Source organism: Etheostoma spectabile, chromosome 19 (assembly GCF_008692095.1).
Source record: "Etheostoma spectabile isolate EspeVRDwgs_2016 chromosome 19, UIUC_Espe_1.0, whole genome shotgun sequence".
Lineage (NCBI taxonomy): Eukaryota > Metazoa > Chordata > Actinopteri > Perciformes > Percidae > Etheostoma > Etheostoma spectabile.
Genome location: NC_045751.1, coordinates 15296713 through 15314994, shown reverse-complemented (window position 1 = coordinate 15314994; position 18282 = coordinate 15296713). Strand labels below are relative to the sequence as shown.

The window sequence follows — 18282 nt, the reverse complement described above, 5'->3', positions numbered from 1 at the left end:
CACCCACTCCCATTTTAAACCAATGACCAATAGTTTGTCCCATCCTGGTTGTTAGCAACCCTAGTTTTGCACAAATAACATTGAAATCAACCCACATTCGACCTGCGTCCGACCCTCCTCTCTACCTGGGTCGTGAAGCTGAGTTGATTAACGAGGGTTAACCAAAATTCAACCCAGGTTTAACCCTAGTTGAGCCCTCAGTGTGAAAGGGATATTGAAGTTAAGTCTCTAAGCTACAGCTCTATTAACAGACTTGAGAAACCTATGTAGTATGTTTGATGTGATGTAATCGCCATATGTCACTATATGATGATGTCACACTAGCACACAGAGCCCAGGGAAGATAGCTAAACTTGCTACAAAACTCTCCATCTGAAATGTCACAAATGAAAGGATGTACAAATGTGAGATTCAAGTGAACTAGAGTATATCAAACTAGAATCACTGCCAAAAACAACTACTCTTCGCAGCATACAATCCACAGCATCAACTCCCTTTTCTGATAATTGAATGATATTCGAGGCAGACCAGATACCTTTGACAGAACCCTGACTTTGTAAAAATACAAGAGAAAAAAACGTTTAAGAGCTACTATAACTCCAATACTGAACATCATACTGTTGTTATACAGGACAATCAAAAGCCAATTGAACAGTTAAGTAAAGTTAGACTTTTTGAATACACTCAGTGATGCTGCTCATTCTGTTGAAATCAGCATCCCATACCTTATTCATGACTTGTGTTCTTTTTTTCTTTTCTTTTCAACTTTATCCTATTATGTATTTTCAATTTTAAGATGTTCTTTTTGTCTTAAAATTTTATAAACTGACCCCACCACTGTGGCTGTAAGTAGCTATTAGAGGATAACGGTTAAAGCTAAAGCACACCAGTATCTATACAAAATTTGCTATCATTAGCTAACAGTAGCCACCAAAAGCTACTGGTCATACAAGAACTATTCAGCCCAGTCTCACTTTGCCAGACCTATCTTGACAGCATTGCATAGTAAGGTCTGGCTTACTACAATACTTACTACATACACATACTTAAAACATACTTTGCAACCTGCAAAAGAAAACACCACATACAATATTACATGAAGTTAACTGTTCACACAATTCATATTTTCTCTTAATCAGTAAGCGGCTTATGTGATAAAACCTGATTAAAATGTAATTTACTGAATAAATAATGAATTGCAATTACGTTTTAGGTAATTTTATGGTTTCAACCGGCCATAAAATGAAAAAGAAGTTTTATTCATTTCCGCCACGTCGTTACGCTTTCTTTGCAGACCATGTGGGTGTCACCCTCTGCAATAAGAAGGCCTACACACCACCATTCGTCATTTGTATGCTTTAAATCTATTTTGCTGTGAAGTGGGGTTCATCGTATTTTCATTGGAATGAACGAGTCCAGGAACTTCTCACCAACCTCTTATGTGAAGACTGAGTCATGACTCTTTTTTGGTTTGGCTTATTACGCAGCTAAATTAACTCACCAATCACATTAAAACATTTGGCTCTGCAGGGGAAAGGGTCTTTTTTATATGCATACACAATATTAAATAGGTATCTGTGCTATTTTGAGAGCAAAATTACTCTCGCAACACCTGGAAATGGAGGGAATTATTACTTTGGCTCAGCCTTTAAGGTCTGTTAAGGATATAAATCACTTTCCTGTGCCTTTCATAGAGAAGAAGAACTGAACACATGTCTAATTTGCTCATCTGCGGTTGTAGATGATAAAAGGGCTCCTCAGTGGGCCCTTCTACCTTCATCTGTCTCCACTGCTGGGACAAACAGTCATTTTGGGGTTTTTCTTTTTATATTTGTTCTAATACTCATCATTTTTCAGTTTATGTTCTCAGTCACTCAAAACTGTTCATCATCACCATCTTTCTCCCCACTTCATGTCCTGAAGCCCTCTCAGCTCTCCACCAGGGCATCATCCTTTTCCCCTTGTTCTTTATTTCCCTCCCTCTACCATAATACCCCCTTGGCTCTCCCAATTCCCCTCACTGCCACCCATTAATCCTGGGTTGTTATGCAGAAATGCCAGCCACAGCAGACCCCAGACTGAGTTCCAAGGATGTTGCCTCTATTTGCCTCTCAAATAAACAATGCGATGTGTGAATGGGCTAGTGTGATATGTGCCTCAGATTCCCCGCCAATAGGCAATATTGGTCCAAAGTCCAGACCGATCCGAGGCAGCAGCCTCCCGGCTCGTAAATCAATGAGTTTTAATTACAGCAGAGCCATTTCGTAATGGCTGTAATCAAGTGTTAAGAGGATGGAAACTTACTGAGGGAGAGATATAAGGAGCTGTAAAGCTTTGTAAACACAACACCAGGAATGATTGGGAGGCTACTCATACATATTAGGCTTTGAATCTCTTTTATGTACCACTTTCAGACTGTAAAGTTAAAAGATCTAAACCAGTTTTATCAGGTAAAATAAGCAGGACTGGTTTTTAGCTTTTCTTTTGCTGTGCCATACTTACACCAGTACCTGCCTACCTGTATCTACTCTTTTAAATTCCACATTTTTATATTTAGTATTTTCCCCACACTTGTGTTGTTGTTAGTGAAGAACAATGCAGTATCAAGACCAAGGCACTTGGAGGACCTAGATAATAGGCAGAATCATTGTTTGGTCGTACTGTACTTTGTTTTATAACAAGAAAAACATGCTACTGTGCCTTTTTGTTTTAAAAAATCCAGGAGGTTTTCATTGTTCTTGTATTTTGCGTTATAATATTTGCTTGTGTTCGTCTTGTGTTGGACCCCATGAAGAATAGTCTTTGCTACGGTGATGACAAATAATAGAAAATATTAATTACACATTTAGTAAATGCCTATAGTATAGGCTAGTTAAACTGAATAAGTCATGTTAAAAGTGTTATGTTATTTACAGTTTCAGTTACAGTATTTTTTTTATCTTTGTCAATATCCCACACTCTTTTGAGCCTGTCTGTAATCAGTCTGATCAGATTACAATCTATATATATCAGAGATATATATATTTATGTTTTATATGTTTTTGTAGAATATTATATTTAATGGGTAAAAGAAGTTGTATTGTTGATTGTAATAGATAGAAGTGATCACTTTCTTTCTATAATTAATACAGTGTAGTATAGTACAATATAGAGTATTATAGTACAGTGAAGTGTATGGTAATATAGAGTGTAGTGTGTTGTATAATCTAGCAAACAAATCAGACTGATTTCCTGTACATGCAATGTTCCACTTTCCTTTGTTTTTACTGTTAGGTTAAAAGAAATGCCTGGGGTACGACAAAGTACATGGAGCTGTACATAGTGGCTGACAACACACTGGTAAGCTAACAGGAAGCTTCTATTCTACAGCAGAATTTTTCTGTGCACATCAGTGTGAGCACAGCGTTTGAAGTCAGACAGCCATCAAATGGAAACAGGTTCCACATCTTAAACAATTATCTCATTCCAGCTAGGAGCTCTTTCATGAGAGCTGAGGCGGAAGTATTTGTCTCCTTAATGTCATGTATTTAGGTGGAATCTAAAGGTGGAAGGGCTTTTAAATAGACAATAAGCTGCAGTGATGAGATGCTATATCTTCATAAAAGTCTTTTAGATTTGTCTTTTACAGTAATACCATGGTAACAGCACATGGTGACCAATAAGAATCTGGTCTTTCCTTCTGTAATTGGTATAATTATGCTGATGGACCAGGGTAGAAGTGGTAAAGCATGACTGGCTAGGTTGTAGTAATGTTTTCTTGGGTCATTAGTCTCTGCAGGAAGCTTAAGAAACAATGTTCTTTAGCATTTTTATTTATTTTTCTGACCGCTGACCTCATTCATGCCACTAATACTCCCCCATCTTCCCTGTCTTGTAGTTTAAACGGCAGAATAAGGACTATGGAAAGACCAAGGCAAGGATAATGGAAATTGCCAATTACGTGGATAAGGTAAGGCTGATGGGTTCTCGTGCTGCATGCTGCATTTCTCCAGAAAAGAAACGGCTCCATTCACCAAGCTAATAGATATTATTGTACAGTCGGCGCATATCTTGATGCTATCTATTACTGATCAACTCTGAAGTTTGTTGTTCCAAATAAATAATCAGTGATTGAAAAGTGTACACAAATGTTGTTTGAAGCCTCATCAGGATTTAATCAATAGCGTCCTCTCATAGCCCTGAAGGAAGATTGGGAAAAGATTGCCTTGTGTGACCAGCCTGTGTTGTGGGAGCTTATGACAAGATTGTCGACAAAGCTCTGTGTGTGCTGGTACATATTTGTTGTTGTTTTGTTGTGTGTTTAGTTTTATAGGGCTCTGAACATACGCGTGCCACTGATTGGTCTGGAGGTTTGGACCGACAGGGATCAATGTATCGTCACTGAAGAGCCAAATGCCACCCTCTGGTCCTTCCTCCAGTGGAGACAGAAACTGAAATCCCGCAAGAAACACGACAACGCCCAGCTGCTGACGTAAGCAATGGAGACACACACACACACACACACACACACACACACACACACACACACACACACACACACACACACACACACACACACACACGCACGCAGTTGCACCTGAGCTACAGCTGCCGTGTAGGAAAAACAGTACGTCAACAACACAGCTAATGAGTTCTGCTCACTCAAAAGCATTTCTGCAGTGTTCTCTGTCCAAAACAAGATCACTGTGGTTACACACATACTGTAAGTTTGAAGAAAATATTAAATCAGGTATTGCAGGTTTAAAGTCTAAGAAACATAATGAATGTATGTCCTTCCTCATAAAACATTTAAAAAGCAGATTTTTTTTGAACATTGTGAAACCTGAATTACCGTAGTTAACATCCATGTTTACTAGCTAGCTGTCTTCGCTACTGGAGGGGAGTTATTTTTTTTCTGCAATAAGGCATTGTTTTGTCATTGATTATATACCACTTTGCATCACACAACAGATACCTTATGTATTGATATTGAATGATTTCAATATTGATCGATTCCACAGCAAAGATTCTTTTGTACCTTAAAATGTTTCCAAAATCGTTTCAGTGGTTCATTAACTCGTTTTGAAGTGCTGGTTGACAAGTAGCTAATGCTAATGCTTGGTCTATAACATTAGCTAATTCTTGGTGGGTAACATTGTTCAACACGCTCAGTTATTTTTAGTCTGATTGTTTTGACCATGGTTAAAACTCCGGGTTAACCCACAAATTTATTAGTAACGTTAACTGTATAGATGCACTAGGGTGTCCATATTTTGATTTCCAAAAAAGAGGACACTCTGCCGGCCGCCAGACACAAATTCAGACAGGCTTCTCAGAGGTTGATGAACATGCTTTATTCAGTGGTACAAAAATAAAATAAAATCTGTAACAAAATAATAGCTCTCTTTTCAAATAAATAAATGTGAAATAATGTTGTAAATATGATCTATTCTGTGTCAGCTTCAAAATCCAGCTTTAACTAAATATCTCTTAAAACCTTTTCAATGCAATAAGATAAGGTTTTTGTAAGCTTTGAGATCTCCAGCACCTTTATTAGACATGTGTGCAAAGCGCCAGTCTGTTTAAGTACACACTTAATAGTCCCATGAAAAACAGCGAAAACTGGACATTTCCATGAATTTATAACCCATTTAAGCCAGGAGAGCAGCAGTGCAGGATTCCCCTAGAGTATAGAACAGATCAGCATCAATGACAACAAACATTACATTGTTTAAGTCCGACAACATGAATATACAGTGTATGTAAAAGGAGGAGCTGAGGTAGAGGTGGGTTGCAAGCGTTAGCAGAGATGCAGCTAGGTAGGCTGGGAAAAGCATTTAAATAGAGCTATAGGTTTTCCGCTACACTGGTAATTGTTACATCCCTACTCTCAATGGTCTTTTTGTCTCTTCCAAAGAAACTAAACAAACACTCACATTGGCCTAATGTGAAAGTGCCAACAAAAGTTGATCAGACCTGGCCTCGGGTGTCTCCAACCACCCTAACCACTGTCATACAACTACCAGGAGCACTAACAAACAAAGCTGTATTAAACATCTTGACAACAACCCCACAGATGTTAAATAGCTGTTTTTCTCTACCGTCCAGTCAGAACTGAAGAAGTCTCTCGGATGAGTGTTTTCGGAACACATTTAACCAAGTCCAGTTGCCCTCGATTTTTAACCCGTCCTTGGTAGTGTTAATTTTGTCACCTACTTTTAATTTAGTCTTGTGTCAAATGTCCTTATGTTCTGTCAGTTTTATATTTAGTCAGTTACATATCTTTTTTGTTAGTCAAGTTTTAGTTGACTAAAAGTCTTGTTATTTTAGTCTAGTTTTAGTCAAAAGAGAACTCAAGGTATCTTAGTCAAGTTTTAGTCTAAACATTTTAGTCTTTTTTTCTGAGATTATTTCTGAGAACTATTTCAGTCATATAGTGTTTCACGCATCACAAATATTGATTTAATGTCATAATTACCTGACAATATATACACTTGTTGAAGGATTTTTGTTGAAGGCAACTATGTAAAACGCGTTTTTTATATCGAGCCTCTTCCTTCATGCAAATACAATTGAACACAGACACATGTTAGATAAGCGCCAGGGCTTCTGAGCTTCTTTTTTGTTGCCAGCTGTTGCCTAGCCTACATTTCTCCGGCCATTCTGCAAGCTGTTGAGCTCCTTCGGCAGCAGGATAAAAGCCTGTCTCCGTCCCGGCCACATGGATGCGTGACGGTTAGATGAAAAATCCGAATCTCTAGATGAGCCGCAGCCAAGTCGCGCCTGATTGAACCGCGACACTGCACTAGTTCTATTTCATAATGAAAAAGTAGAGTTGATTGTAGACGAAAATGAAGAGGATTTTGATCTTAGTTTTTATTTTAAGCAAAACATTTTAGTCTTGTCTTTTTTGTCAACAATAATGCATGTTAATTTAGTCTCAGTCAGCGTTTTTGGACATTGGTGCACTCTCGTCATCGTCTCGTCTTAGTCATGGAAAAAAAGGTCATTGACAAACATATTTTATCTTATCTCGTCTGACAAAATAAACACCATTCCTTGGATAACTATGACCTGGATGACTGAAAACCTCCACGGACACTCACTACTTTTATACTTTTTCTCCAACTTAGGTAGTCATTTAGATGACTGTGTTTTACTTGTACCTAAATAATTGTTTTTACAAAGTAACGGTACTTTCTTGTGTACAGCTTTCGCTACTCTACCGACCTCTGACTTAACATTATTCTCTTTTACCAATGAAAGTTTCTGCTTTAGTTTTTGTTTGGTGAGAGAACCTGAAGACTTTCTGCCCTTCAGATGTTTCTACACAGATTAGTGCATGGGTTCATAATCACGGTACCTCAGCAAATAGGAAAGATTATTAACTCAACATGCACCTGCTGTCCCCCGATGAGCCTCTGTGTGGCACTAATGACAGAAACCCTCTCAGCTTTGGGTCAGGTAATTACATATTTTGTTAGTGTGTAAATTGACAAATGATTAGTTAAACAGAGATTTCATTAAGCAAAAGATCTCGCTTCAGTCGGCTATAATTGGGCTGAACAACTCAGCATGCCGACAGCAGCAGCATCGCAGTTTGACTGCTGGTGTACACACACACACACACACACACACACATTCATTCCATTCATCGATAAGCAGTAAACTGGTGGCCCCTCTTGCCTAATAATTAGTTGTGCTTATACCAGAAGGCCTATTTGGTTTTGATTCATCAGACATTGCTTGATTTTCTTTATGGATGATAATTGATGACAGCCAGGAGACCACATGGAGGATTTAGGTTCTACACACACCCTCTCCCACATCTGACGGGCTTGTCATGTCTGCCACTTTGCACTGCTGTTCCATCAGCAATCAATCTGCAACCACTGGGGAGTCTGTAAGGGAACAGGCTAAAGATTAAGGTTAATTGATTTTTTTTGTTGTCTATCTGTCTGTTTGTATGTCTGTCTGTGTGGTTGTGTGGCTCTGATAGCGGTGTGATTTTTAAGGGGACAACTATTGGGATGGCACCGCTGGAGGGAATGTGCAGCCTGGAAAACTCTGGAGGCATCAACGTGGTATGTGGGACGACATTTCATCTCCTTTCTTCAACACTATCATTTCCTCTCCCTGCTGTGTTTTCTTTTCACTCCCTTTTCCCCTGAGTATTTTTTCCCAGCTTGAATTCATCTTCTAGTGATTGTCTTTGCTTTTGTGTGTGTAGGATGTCCTCTAAAATATAGACTCTTGGTCATCACTTCATGTTGCATTAGCTTTAGGTTTTTCTTTCTATATATTTTAGGGTAAAGGTTTAAGCAGTTTGAGCACTGGTGAGAGGTTAAAACTGCACTCCTATTTTTGTATCATAATTATTTTATTTTTTATAATAATATACTATATCATAGGTTTTTAGCGTCTTCCAGCTCAATGTTTTGGTTTTACCAATACATTTAACTGTTTTGGTTTAGTCTCACAGCTCTCATTAATCTGGTTTCCAGTAGCAGGAAGTCGTTTTTAGTTCAAAAGCTGGGCTACCTAAATTCAATTTTATATATATATATATGAAAAACCATAAACCAAAGTTTGAGTAAATCTGTAGTGATCTGCTAATTAGTATTCATGAGCAAATAGAAAATCTCCAAAACAACAACAAAATATGCCCCAAACTAATCAGCCCATAAAGGAGTACTCACATTATCACTTTGAACATTGGCAAGAAGGAAAACAGTTGTCAGACGCACCCAGCTACTAAATAAAGTTTTTAAAAATGAATTCCCAATAATAAAATTACATTATTGTTGTAATACTATAACTGGAATAATGACTTCACCTTAAAATATTATCACCTTTTACATAATTTCACTTTACATTATGAAAAGAAAACACAATAGAAATAATGGGTAGCAGTTAGGAATATAATAAAACATAGCTGACTTGACATGGGTAATGTGTGCTATCACACATCACACACATCTATTGTCCTAAGCCATGTCCACCTTCTTCTACTGTCTACTGTTTCTTATGAGTTGTTAGGTTAGGCAAAGTAGCACTCCCACAAAAACAATCATTCAGTTCAGAGAGTTTAATCAGGAAACAGCAATCACAAAAGAAAAGGAATAATGACGAGCAATACATACAGGCAAAGTCTTCAGACGGTAATGTTTTAGCTTGTAACCAGTTTGGGTAGTCGATCCGTTGTCCTTGGCACAGACGGAGGAGGTTCACTCAGACGTTCATACACTTCAGAACTCGGGAAAACAAGTGACAACTGCCTGGAAGGCACAGGAACACACTAACATTGCCCTGGAAACCTAATGGCAATAGGCTGAATTCTACCCGTGATACAGTATTAACTCCGTCAACAGTGGTCTCCGCAGAAATAGGTAACGTTATACAAAAACACAAAACATTCAACAAGTACCGTGATCCAGTACTTTCACAACAATAAACAGGACACACACGAGTTCCAAAAATTACATTCAATGTAGTAACAAGTTGCAGCAATAGCGGCTACTGACAATAACACACACCTGTATTTCTCTGCCCAGAAACTTGAGCGTCCTTACTGTGTGTTCCCACTCGTTTGGCACAGTAGATGCTCCACGGTAAAACAAAACAGATCCGTATCACTTGTAATTACTGAAAAGCTGGTCACTTTTCAAAGGTAATGAAAAATGCTGCTTAGTCGCCTTGAAAAGGAAAGCGATGTCCACGTTGTCTTATCTCTTCTAGAGGAAACGCATTTGTTTAGAGATGATTCAACAGGATCCAAAATGTTACAAGAACACCAATTGAAAATAGTCCGGTAAAGGAATCCATTTAATTAAAGTACAAACGTTTGACTGTGCTTCCTAGCACAGATGCAGTGAGATGAATGGTTTGTCTTCTTCTTCTTTCTCAAAATTGTGGTGTTGGATGTTTAGGGTTAAGGTTAGGGTTAGCTACTTGGAAGGTGACGTTGGAGGCAAAAAACACCATTGAGCCATTATTGTTATTATCTCTGTTTTTACTGCCAAACTTGTTTACAGGCTTCTCAATATAGTAGAGTTTTATTCCACCTGAGTTTGAATGACTTTGTTTTTACCTGGACAAAAAAAGAGTAAACTGCTTTACACACACTTAGGACAACATAGTCAGGAAAAGCAATATTTCTTTGAAAGAACTGCCGCTATATGAGACAAATCGGTAGTACTTGAAGGATGGGGCACTGTTGTCTGCTGCAGACCGTCTTGGTTGGTGTAGGATTTAGATTCCTGGAGGCCTGCAGCTTTAAAATACCCATTATGTAGTATTATCCAGCCTCTCTAACTGTATGGCTTCATATGTGTGTGCAGTGGACTGAATGGACGCAGCCAGAGAGATCGATAGCTTTTCTGAGCTTGATTTGCTTCTAATGGGCTGTTAGCTCTCTTGAGGCCAGATGTGCTTTGTGGAATCCCTATGTCTTATTGCTCACCGGGTTGTGAAAGCTCCACTCGACCCGACAGAATCAGCATAGACTTCACATACATTACCTCTGTGCTGAGGCTCCTAGACCGCTAAATAGTAGGTGGATGATTTCATTGCACAAAATCAGCATTTCAAGACAGTTAACACATCCCTATTTTATACAGTATGCATAATTCAGAAGCAGAGCTATGAGTGAATGACAGCTTTCAGCAGATCAAAGAGGAGCTAAATTCATCTGAATATTGTCACTGGTGTGTGTGTTCATGCAGCTCTACTCTTGTGAGTTTGACTTTTTTACCTTTGGAATGATGACATTGCGGCTGTTTCTTACTCCTAGGGTTTAACTTTATACCACATGTACTGATTAAGTACCTTACCTTTTCTTGACCCATAGAAGTCTAAATGAGTCCTTCTTTTAATCAGTGATAGCAGCGTAGCTCAAAGGATGGCATGTAGGTGAGATGCTCAAATGTTGACAAATACTAGTTGCTGTGAAATTGTGTAGACATTTTTGATTCCCCAGATGATCAATTCTTTTAACTTTTCATTTAGCAATATCATCAGGACAAAATATTAATTTGTCCAAGACTTTGGTTTATGACCAGATATCTCCAAAACTAATGACACCAGTCTCAGCTATACTTTGTGTTTAGTGCTAATTAACTTAAATGTAGGGTACATCATAGTAACACTCAAATTAGCCTTGCATTGTGGGTATTTTATAGGAAACTATGTAGTGAATGACATTAACCACCTAGAATTCCTACACCACTAATAAAAATGGCAAACACACTACTGCACTATTTCTGTGACAGGGAATGGTTTCGAACTCAGCTATGGACTGTAAAAACTATTGGACACGGCTTCAGGGCCTTACAGGTGAAGCCAATGTGGAAGTACCTTAAACCTGTATTGGATCTAATTTCCAGCAGGGAGCGACTCCATTGGTTGCAAAAAGAAGTTGGCTTGTATAGTCTATGAGATGAGTTGTATAAGTTTTATTAGAAAATGACAAAAAAAAAATGACTTTTCACATGATTCATTACCTAATCAAACATTTTCATAACGAGCTTATGGTCTCAATCGCTAGTTTCAAGTCTTTTTTCAATACAGCATGATGTTCATTTTGTAAATTATTAGATGATAAAGCAGGGGATCGCCCTCTCCCTCCTGCCCTTTCATTTCTAAGCTGCCCTATTGAATAAAGGCCTAAAATGCCAAAAGGTCGTTATTTTTTGTTTATATTTTGGTGTCAAGTAAGTCCATGTGGTTTTCTACCTCTCCCTGCCCTGTACAATATATTTGTTTTATTTGTCATTTAAATAAAAAATTAAATCTGAATGTTTGTGTTTGTACAGCCATGCCTATCAGCCTTCAAATGATTTTGTCAGTCACATAAATGAGACCTCCCTGTAACTCATCCACAGGACCATTCGGAGGTGTCCATCGGCGCTGCGGCCACCATGGCCCACGAGATCGGCCACAACTTCGGCATGAGTCACGACCACGACGGCTGCTGTGTGGAGGCTACCGCTGAGCAGGGAGGCTGTGTGATGGCTGCCGCCACCGGGTGAGCCTCAAGCACTGCATCAGGCTTCAGCACAGCTGAAGATAAAAACAAATTACATATTAATGTGGCTGCCTAGAGAACTCGTCTTGTCACTTGAGATTTTTGATTTCTTACTTAATCACCAGTTTTCATTGATATGAATGAAAGAAAACATGTCCCTGTAGTGAAAGCCTTTGCATGTTGTCCCATAAAACTACACTACACCACACAAAGAGCTACTGATGCATCTCAGTAAAACAAGAACAGTAATGTAATATATTTTTTTTTGAAAATTCAGCTCCTCAAAAATGTATTAAAAATGTCCCCTTCCAGGCATCCATTCCCACGCGTCTTCAGTCGCTGCAGCAAACGAGACCTGGACAGCTACTTCCAGAAGGGAGGGGGCATGTGTCTCTTTAACATGCCCAACATGAAAGACCTGGTGGGGGGCAAAAAGTGCGGAAACGGCTTTGTGGAGGATGGAGAAGAGTGTGATTGTGGAGAACCTGATGTGAGCACTTTTATTCATTTATAGTTGAATCCGTCTCTCTTTGATGGTTGATAGTCTGAACTACCCTAAATGTCTAGTGATACATTATTTTTAAAGGACCACACTGATGTGTTGCCTATTATCCTTTATACTGTGGTGTTTAAGATCTTTAAAATGTTTTTTGTACACTTTCACAATGTTTGACTTCCATTGGTTTCCATATGGTATGATGGGATTGCAATACCACACAGTATAACAGAACCTTTACAACATAAACAGACCCTATGTTTTCTGTGATGTCTACCAATATCAAGTCAGTTTGAAGTTTTAATCAACTGGTTTTTATACTGTACTAAACTGAGTAGAAAACAATGGCTGTCCGTTCAAAATGATCTCACCACGAGGTCCACTCAGTAGCTGTTCTGGAGGTTTTAATCATGACACAATATTTCCCGTAGATGAAGCTGTAAAGTCGTAAAGGAAATGTAGATGTTCAAAAATTATTTTTCACAGAACCATAAGTTTTTTAGATTCCTCTTTTAAAAAAGAAAAACAATGTTAAACCATAGACGGTATATAAAAATGCAAATTCAACCCAATATATCTCGGATATGGGCGCTGCCATTTTGTTATTTTGGAGCCAAAGTCTGTGCAATAGTGATCGGGCAGTGAAGTCAGGTCAGTATTGAAGTCCCACCCATACGCCCGCCTAACCAATTGCGAGTCAATCACAGATCATGTCATCATCCCACACATTATGAGGTTTCAGCCCGTTTTTAGGTAATCAAATAACTAATAAAACTCAAACTTATCCGAAAAATAAACACTTGAACTAACGTCAGCGTGATAAGAACTACTGAAAATACCAAAAAAATCATCTTTGGGGAAACATTTTTTTAGGCCTTTATTTTCGACAGGACAGCTTAGACTTGAAAGGGGAGAGAGAGGGGGAATGACATGCAACAAAGGGCCCCAGGTCGGAGTTGAACCCGTGGCCGCTGCGTTGAGGACTAAGATTCAAGGTACAAGATTCAAAATCCTTTTATTCCCACAATAGGGAAATTCACACTGTTAAAGCAGCAAGGGATAAGAAGAAAAGTAGAAGACATGGATAAACACACAATAATTAATATAATTAAAGAGAATAAATATAGAAATAGTCAAATGCATTTATTTACCTTTTTTATTGTACGTTTTATCGGTCCTGGTGTGTGTGTTTTGTCCATGTGGTCTACTGGTAGCACTGCTGATTGTAGAGTCTGACAGGCTCTTTAAATGGGCGTAGCTCTACTAGGTATGACCTTTACTGCGGCCACCAGGGGGCAGTTGAGATGTTTTGGCTTCACTTATACAGTCCATGCTATGGACAATCTCTCACATTGCCAATCATGATCTTAAAATGTGTTAGGTGTATTTTTGAATTTAGTACTCCTCTGTTACATTATACTTCTGTTTACATCACCCACTGCATGATGGTAACCGTAGAGCCAAAACCATAACCATGTTTATCCCAAGTAGAAGGAAGAAAGTCCATTAATAATAGGAATTGTCTTATATAATGTACAGTATGTGTGGTATAGCTTTAAGTAAATCTATTTATTGTATTTGTTCATTTTTTCTTTGCCAGTAGGAAAGGCAGCTGTTTTTGCTCCTTTACCTCAGGTTCTACTTTGCATAGAGCAGCGTTGTTGCTGCCTTATCAGTTACGCGCTCTGTGTTGCCTTTGTGCAACACAGCTAAAAGATTTCTGAAAGTTTTCTCAAATCGGGATGAAGTGTTTGCGCTCAATAAACCCAGAGGTTAAGTAAACCTACTCTGGTTCAAGCAACAGAGCAAATTAAAAACAGAGGAAGCAAATTGGTAGCTGACAGCAGCAGCAGCGCTGACGGGGTTGTTTGTTATGATTCCCACTCAGAGCGAAGCTGACAGTCGAGCTCAGGCTGCTGACAAGCCACCTGTTCTTAGCATTGCAAATGAGACTAGCTGCTTACCGGTCTCACCTTTCGATTTCCAAATGTATGATACGCATGATATGGGTGTGGAGTTCCAGATTGTAAACTAAAAGCAATCCTCTTTCTGTTTTGTTTGTCTAAGACAGGATGTCAGAATCCTTTTACAACCACCAATATGTTACAGTACAGTTTGGGATATCAGTGTTGTACAGAGAGTAGATTTATGAAAAGTCACACAGACATTTTAGTTTTAGAATTCAAACAACAAATTCATTCCTATTGTTCTGATGAACATCACATAACAAAAAGGCAGTGCTTTTTCTTCTTCTAATCCCCTCTCTGTTCCCTCCAGCCAATATACTTGGCTTTATTTTCTCTTTCTTGAGTCAAATCCACCCCCATTTGTTTTTAGCTTGGCAACAGAAGATGTTTGTATCTTTTTGAATGTGACATAACACTAAAGCAGCCACAAAATCCCTTGTCTGGATTAAAAAAAAAAAAAAAAAAAAAAAATTGTACTTGCCAACATCTGTTCAAATTGTAACTTGTCAGTCACAGTTGTCATCATCGGGAACTGCTGCCTAGAAGTATTTAGAGAGTGTGTGTGTGTGTGTTATTGGTACCACTTTCTAATAAGTTACCCTATATAACCGCTTTGTCTTTATAGCTTTTTGTTTTTTTGGTTTATCATTTAAACATGGGTATGCTGGGTGTTCCATGTCATCTGGAAAGAATGTTTATTAACAACATATTAACATTTACAACTGCAAACTTGTAAGTTGTAACAGACCTGTAACAGACCAGATAGTTTGTTGTCCTTCATTGATGACTTACTACCATTTAAGATTTCTGACTTTATGGCTAATTATCATTTAATAATGATTTACTAACATAGGCGTAAGACTGACTGACTTAATTTCTATTACCCATTATTATTATTATTGATTTAGTGACAAGTAAAACTGCTGACTTAATGTTTATAACCCTTTATTAACATCTTACTAACTTTTATAACGGCTGACTGGATATTTATTATCCTTTTATTATTGATGACTCACCTTTTATGTTTTTTTTAATGACTGTCCTTACTTTTGATACTCCTAATAATGACTTGCTTTATTATCCCATATAAATTACCAGATGTTTTATTAACCCTCATTATTGATTAACTAACATTGAAAAACTGCAGACCTAATTTTTGTTATCCTTTAATAACAAAAGATGTATCTGTTTTTGTGTGACCCTTTACAGGAATGCACCAATGATTGCTGCAATGCCAATAATTGCACCTTGAAGGAGGAGGCTCAGTGTGCCCATGGAGTGTGCTGCGAGGGCTGCAGAGTAAGAACACATACACACATGCAGGCAGAGTGGCGTAGGAGGTAGCTCGCCTCATTTGTAGTAGTATCTCGATATCATAAGTTCACTGTCAGTCATCGTGTCTGTGTATTGACTTATGCTGTGCAGCGGGGCTCTGTGTCTTCAGATTACACCTACACTTTTCATCTGTGCTGTCATCTTAATGTAAAAATGTAAATCCCGACATCCTATTATAATACCCACAAGTGTGAAACCAAATTTTGGGATTGTTCAGGTGCCGCCAAAATTCCGCAGAATGTCTTTCATTTCAGCTGAATCCGGTACCTTCCGCTTTCTTTGTATTGGCATTTTAAACTCCAGTCGATTTATGAGGAGTATGGTAAACTGCTCCTTGGTCTCGCTTTGCGAGATCATCCTCCACAATGCTGCAAAAGAGGGTCTGGCTAGTCCACACAGCATTCCGGGATGCGCTTAGGGCTGCCCAAGACAATTGTGATTGGTTTTAAGAAATGCCAATAAACCAGAGAAGACCAGAGAGAAACCACGCTTTTCTCCCATGTCAGAATGCTGTGTGGACTCGCCAGACCCTCCTCCGCCCACCTCACGTAAGATCTGAGATACATAACACATAAGATCAATGTATTCCACAGTTAGAAAGTGGTACAGTGCTTACGTCGTCTTCCTTTTGTGCATACATTCTCTTACCCTTTTATTGCTCTGCCATGGCCCTAAACCTGTTAAAAAAATAAAAAAATAAATAAAAATAAAAAGTGGCACAAATGTATTTGTTATTGCCCCCTATTCCTCCCATTCTGTCTGACATTGTATCTTTGTTTTATTTTGTATAAAGATTACAGCTAGTATTCCTGTCCTGGAACAGGAACGTGTAATATCATTAGTTTGTCATTTATGAAATGCTAATTTGTTTGTAGATATTCACTATTTACACACTCTATCAACTGAAATTGTAAAGGACTATTTGTTTACAACAAAATTTTTGTGCTGTAACCTCTGAGATTTACTACCTCAGATGTGATTTTCATGTTGTTTCAGAGGTCCTGCTCTCCCCTCCCTCTCCTCTCACTGCTTTTTCATTGTTTCTGCCAGTTGAAGCAGGCAGGTACAATGTGCCGGGGGCCAGCTGGGGCATGTGACCTACCAGAGTACTGCACTGGGGGCTCTCCTTACTGTCCTGCCAACGTCTACCTGCTGGACGGCTCCTCCTGTCAGTACGGAGTGGCCTATTGCTACAACGGCATGTGCCTCACACACGAACAGCAATGTCTGCAGCTCTGGGGCTACGGTAATCAAAAGTTTATCACCACACAATACGGAATATACACTCACCTAAAGGATTCTTCGGAACACCTGTTCAATTTCTCATTAATGCAATTATCTAATCAACCAATCACATGGCAGTTGCTTCAATGCCTTTAGGGGTGTGGTCCTGGTCAAGACAATCTCCTGAACTCCAAACTGAATGTCAGAATGGGAAAGAAAGGTGATTTAAGCAATTTTGAGCTTGGCATGGTTGTAGGTGCCAGACGGGCCGGTCTGAGTATTTCACAATCTGCTCAGTTACTGGGCTTTTCACGTACAACAATTTCTAGGGTTTACAAAGAATGTTGTGAAAAGGGAAAAACATCCAGTATGCGGCAGTCGTGTGGGCAAAAATGCCTTGTTGATGCTAGAGGTCAGAGGAAAATGGGCCGACTGATTCAAGCTGATAGAAGAGCAACTTTGACTGAAATAACCACTCGTTAGAACCGAGGTATGCAGCAAAGCATTTGTGAAGCCACAACACGCACAACCTTGAGACGGATGGACTACAACAGCAGATGACCCCACCGGGTACCACTCATCTCCATTAGGAAAAAGAGGCTACAATTTGCAAGAGCTCACCAAAATTGGACAGTTGAAGACTGGAAAAATGTTGCCTGGTCTGATGAGTCTTGATTTTGTTGAGACTTCAGATGGTAGAGTCAGAATTTGGCGTAAACAGATGAGAACATGGATCCATCATCTTGTTACCACTGTGCAGGCTGGTGGTGGTGTGTAATGGTGTGGGGGATGTTTTCTTGGCACACTTTAGGCCCCTTAGTGCCAATTGGGCTCGTTTAAATGCCACGGCCTCCTGAGCATTGTTTCTGACCATGTCCAACCCTTTATGGCCACCATGTACCCATCCTCTGATGGCTACTTCCAGCAGGAAAATGCACCATGTCACAAAGCTGGAATCTTTTCAAATTGTTTTTTTTGAACATGACAATGAGTTCACTGTACTAAAATGGCCCCCACAGTCACCAGATCTCAACCCAATAGAGCATCTTTGGGATGGGGTGGAACGGGAGCTTTGTGCCCTGAATGTGCATCCCACAAATCTCCATCAACTGCAAGATTCTATCCTATCAATATGGGCCAACATTTCTTTCTTTTTTTAAAGATTATTTTTTCAGCGTTTTTTACCTTTATCCATCATCATTTCTAAAGAATGCTTTCAGCACCTTGTTGAATCAATGCCACATAGAATTAAGGCA

The 18282-nt window shown here is 39.0% G+C and overlaps 1 protein-coding gene across 2 annotated transcripts in view; it reads left to right on the top strand.

The window, feature by feature from the left end:
- adam19a (ADAM metallopeptidase domain 19a) overlaps nucleotides 1-18282 on the top strand; it is a 158663-nt gene that overhangs the window by 114817 nt on the left and 25564 nt on the right. For both annotated transcript variants that reach the window (XM_032544520.1, XM_032544521.1), the window contains exons 7-14: nucleotides 3274-3339; nucleotides 3878-3949; nucleotides 4305-4471; nucleotides 7979-8063; nucleotides 11862-12004; nucleotides 12317-12494; nucleotides 15677-15766; nucleotides 16853-17048. In XM_032544520.1, the coding sequence (XP_032400411.1) occupies nucleotides 3274-3339; nucleotides 3878-3949; nucleotides 4305-4471; nucleotides 7979-8063; nucleotides 11862-12004; nucleotides 12317-12494; nucleotides 15677-15766; nucleotides 16853-17048 (997 nt within the window). The remainder of the gene's footprint in view (nucleotides 1-3273; nucleotides 3340-3877; nucleotides 3950-4304; nucleotides 4472-7978; nucleotides 8064-11861; nucleotides 12005-12316; nucleotides 12495-15676; nucleotides 15767-16852; nucleotides 17049-18282) is intronic.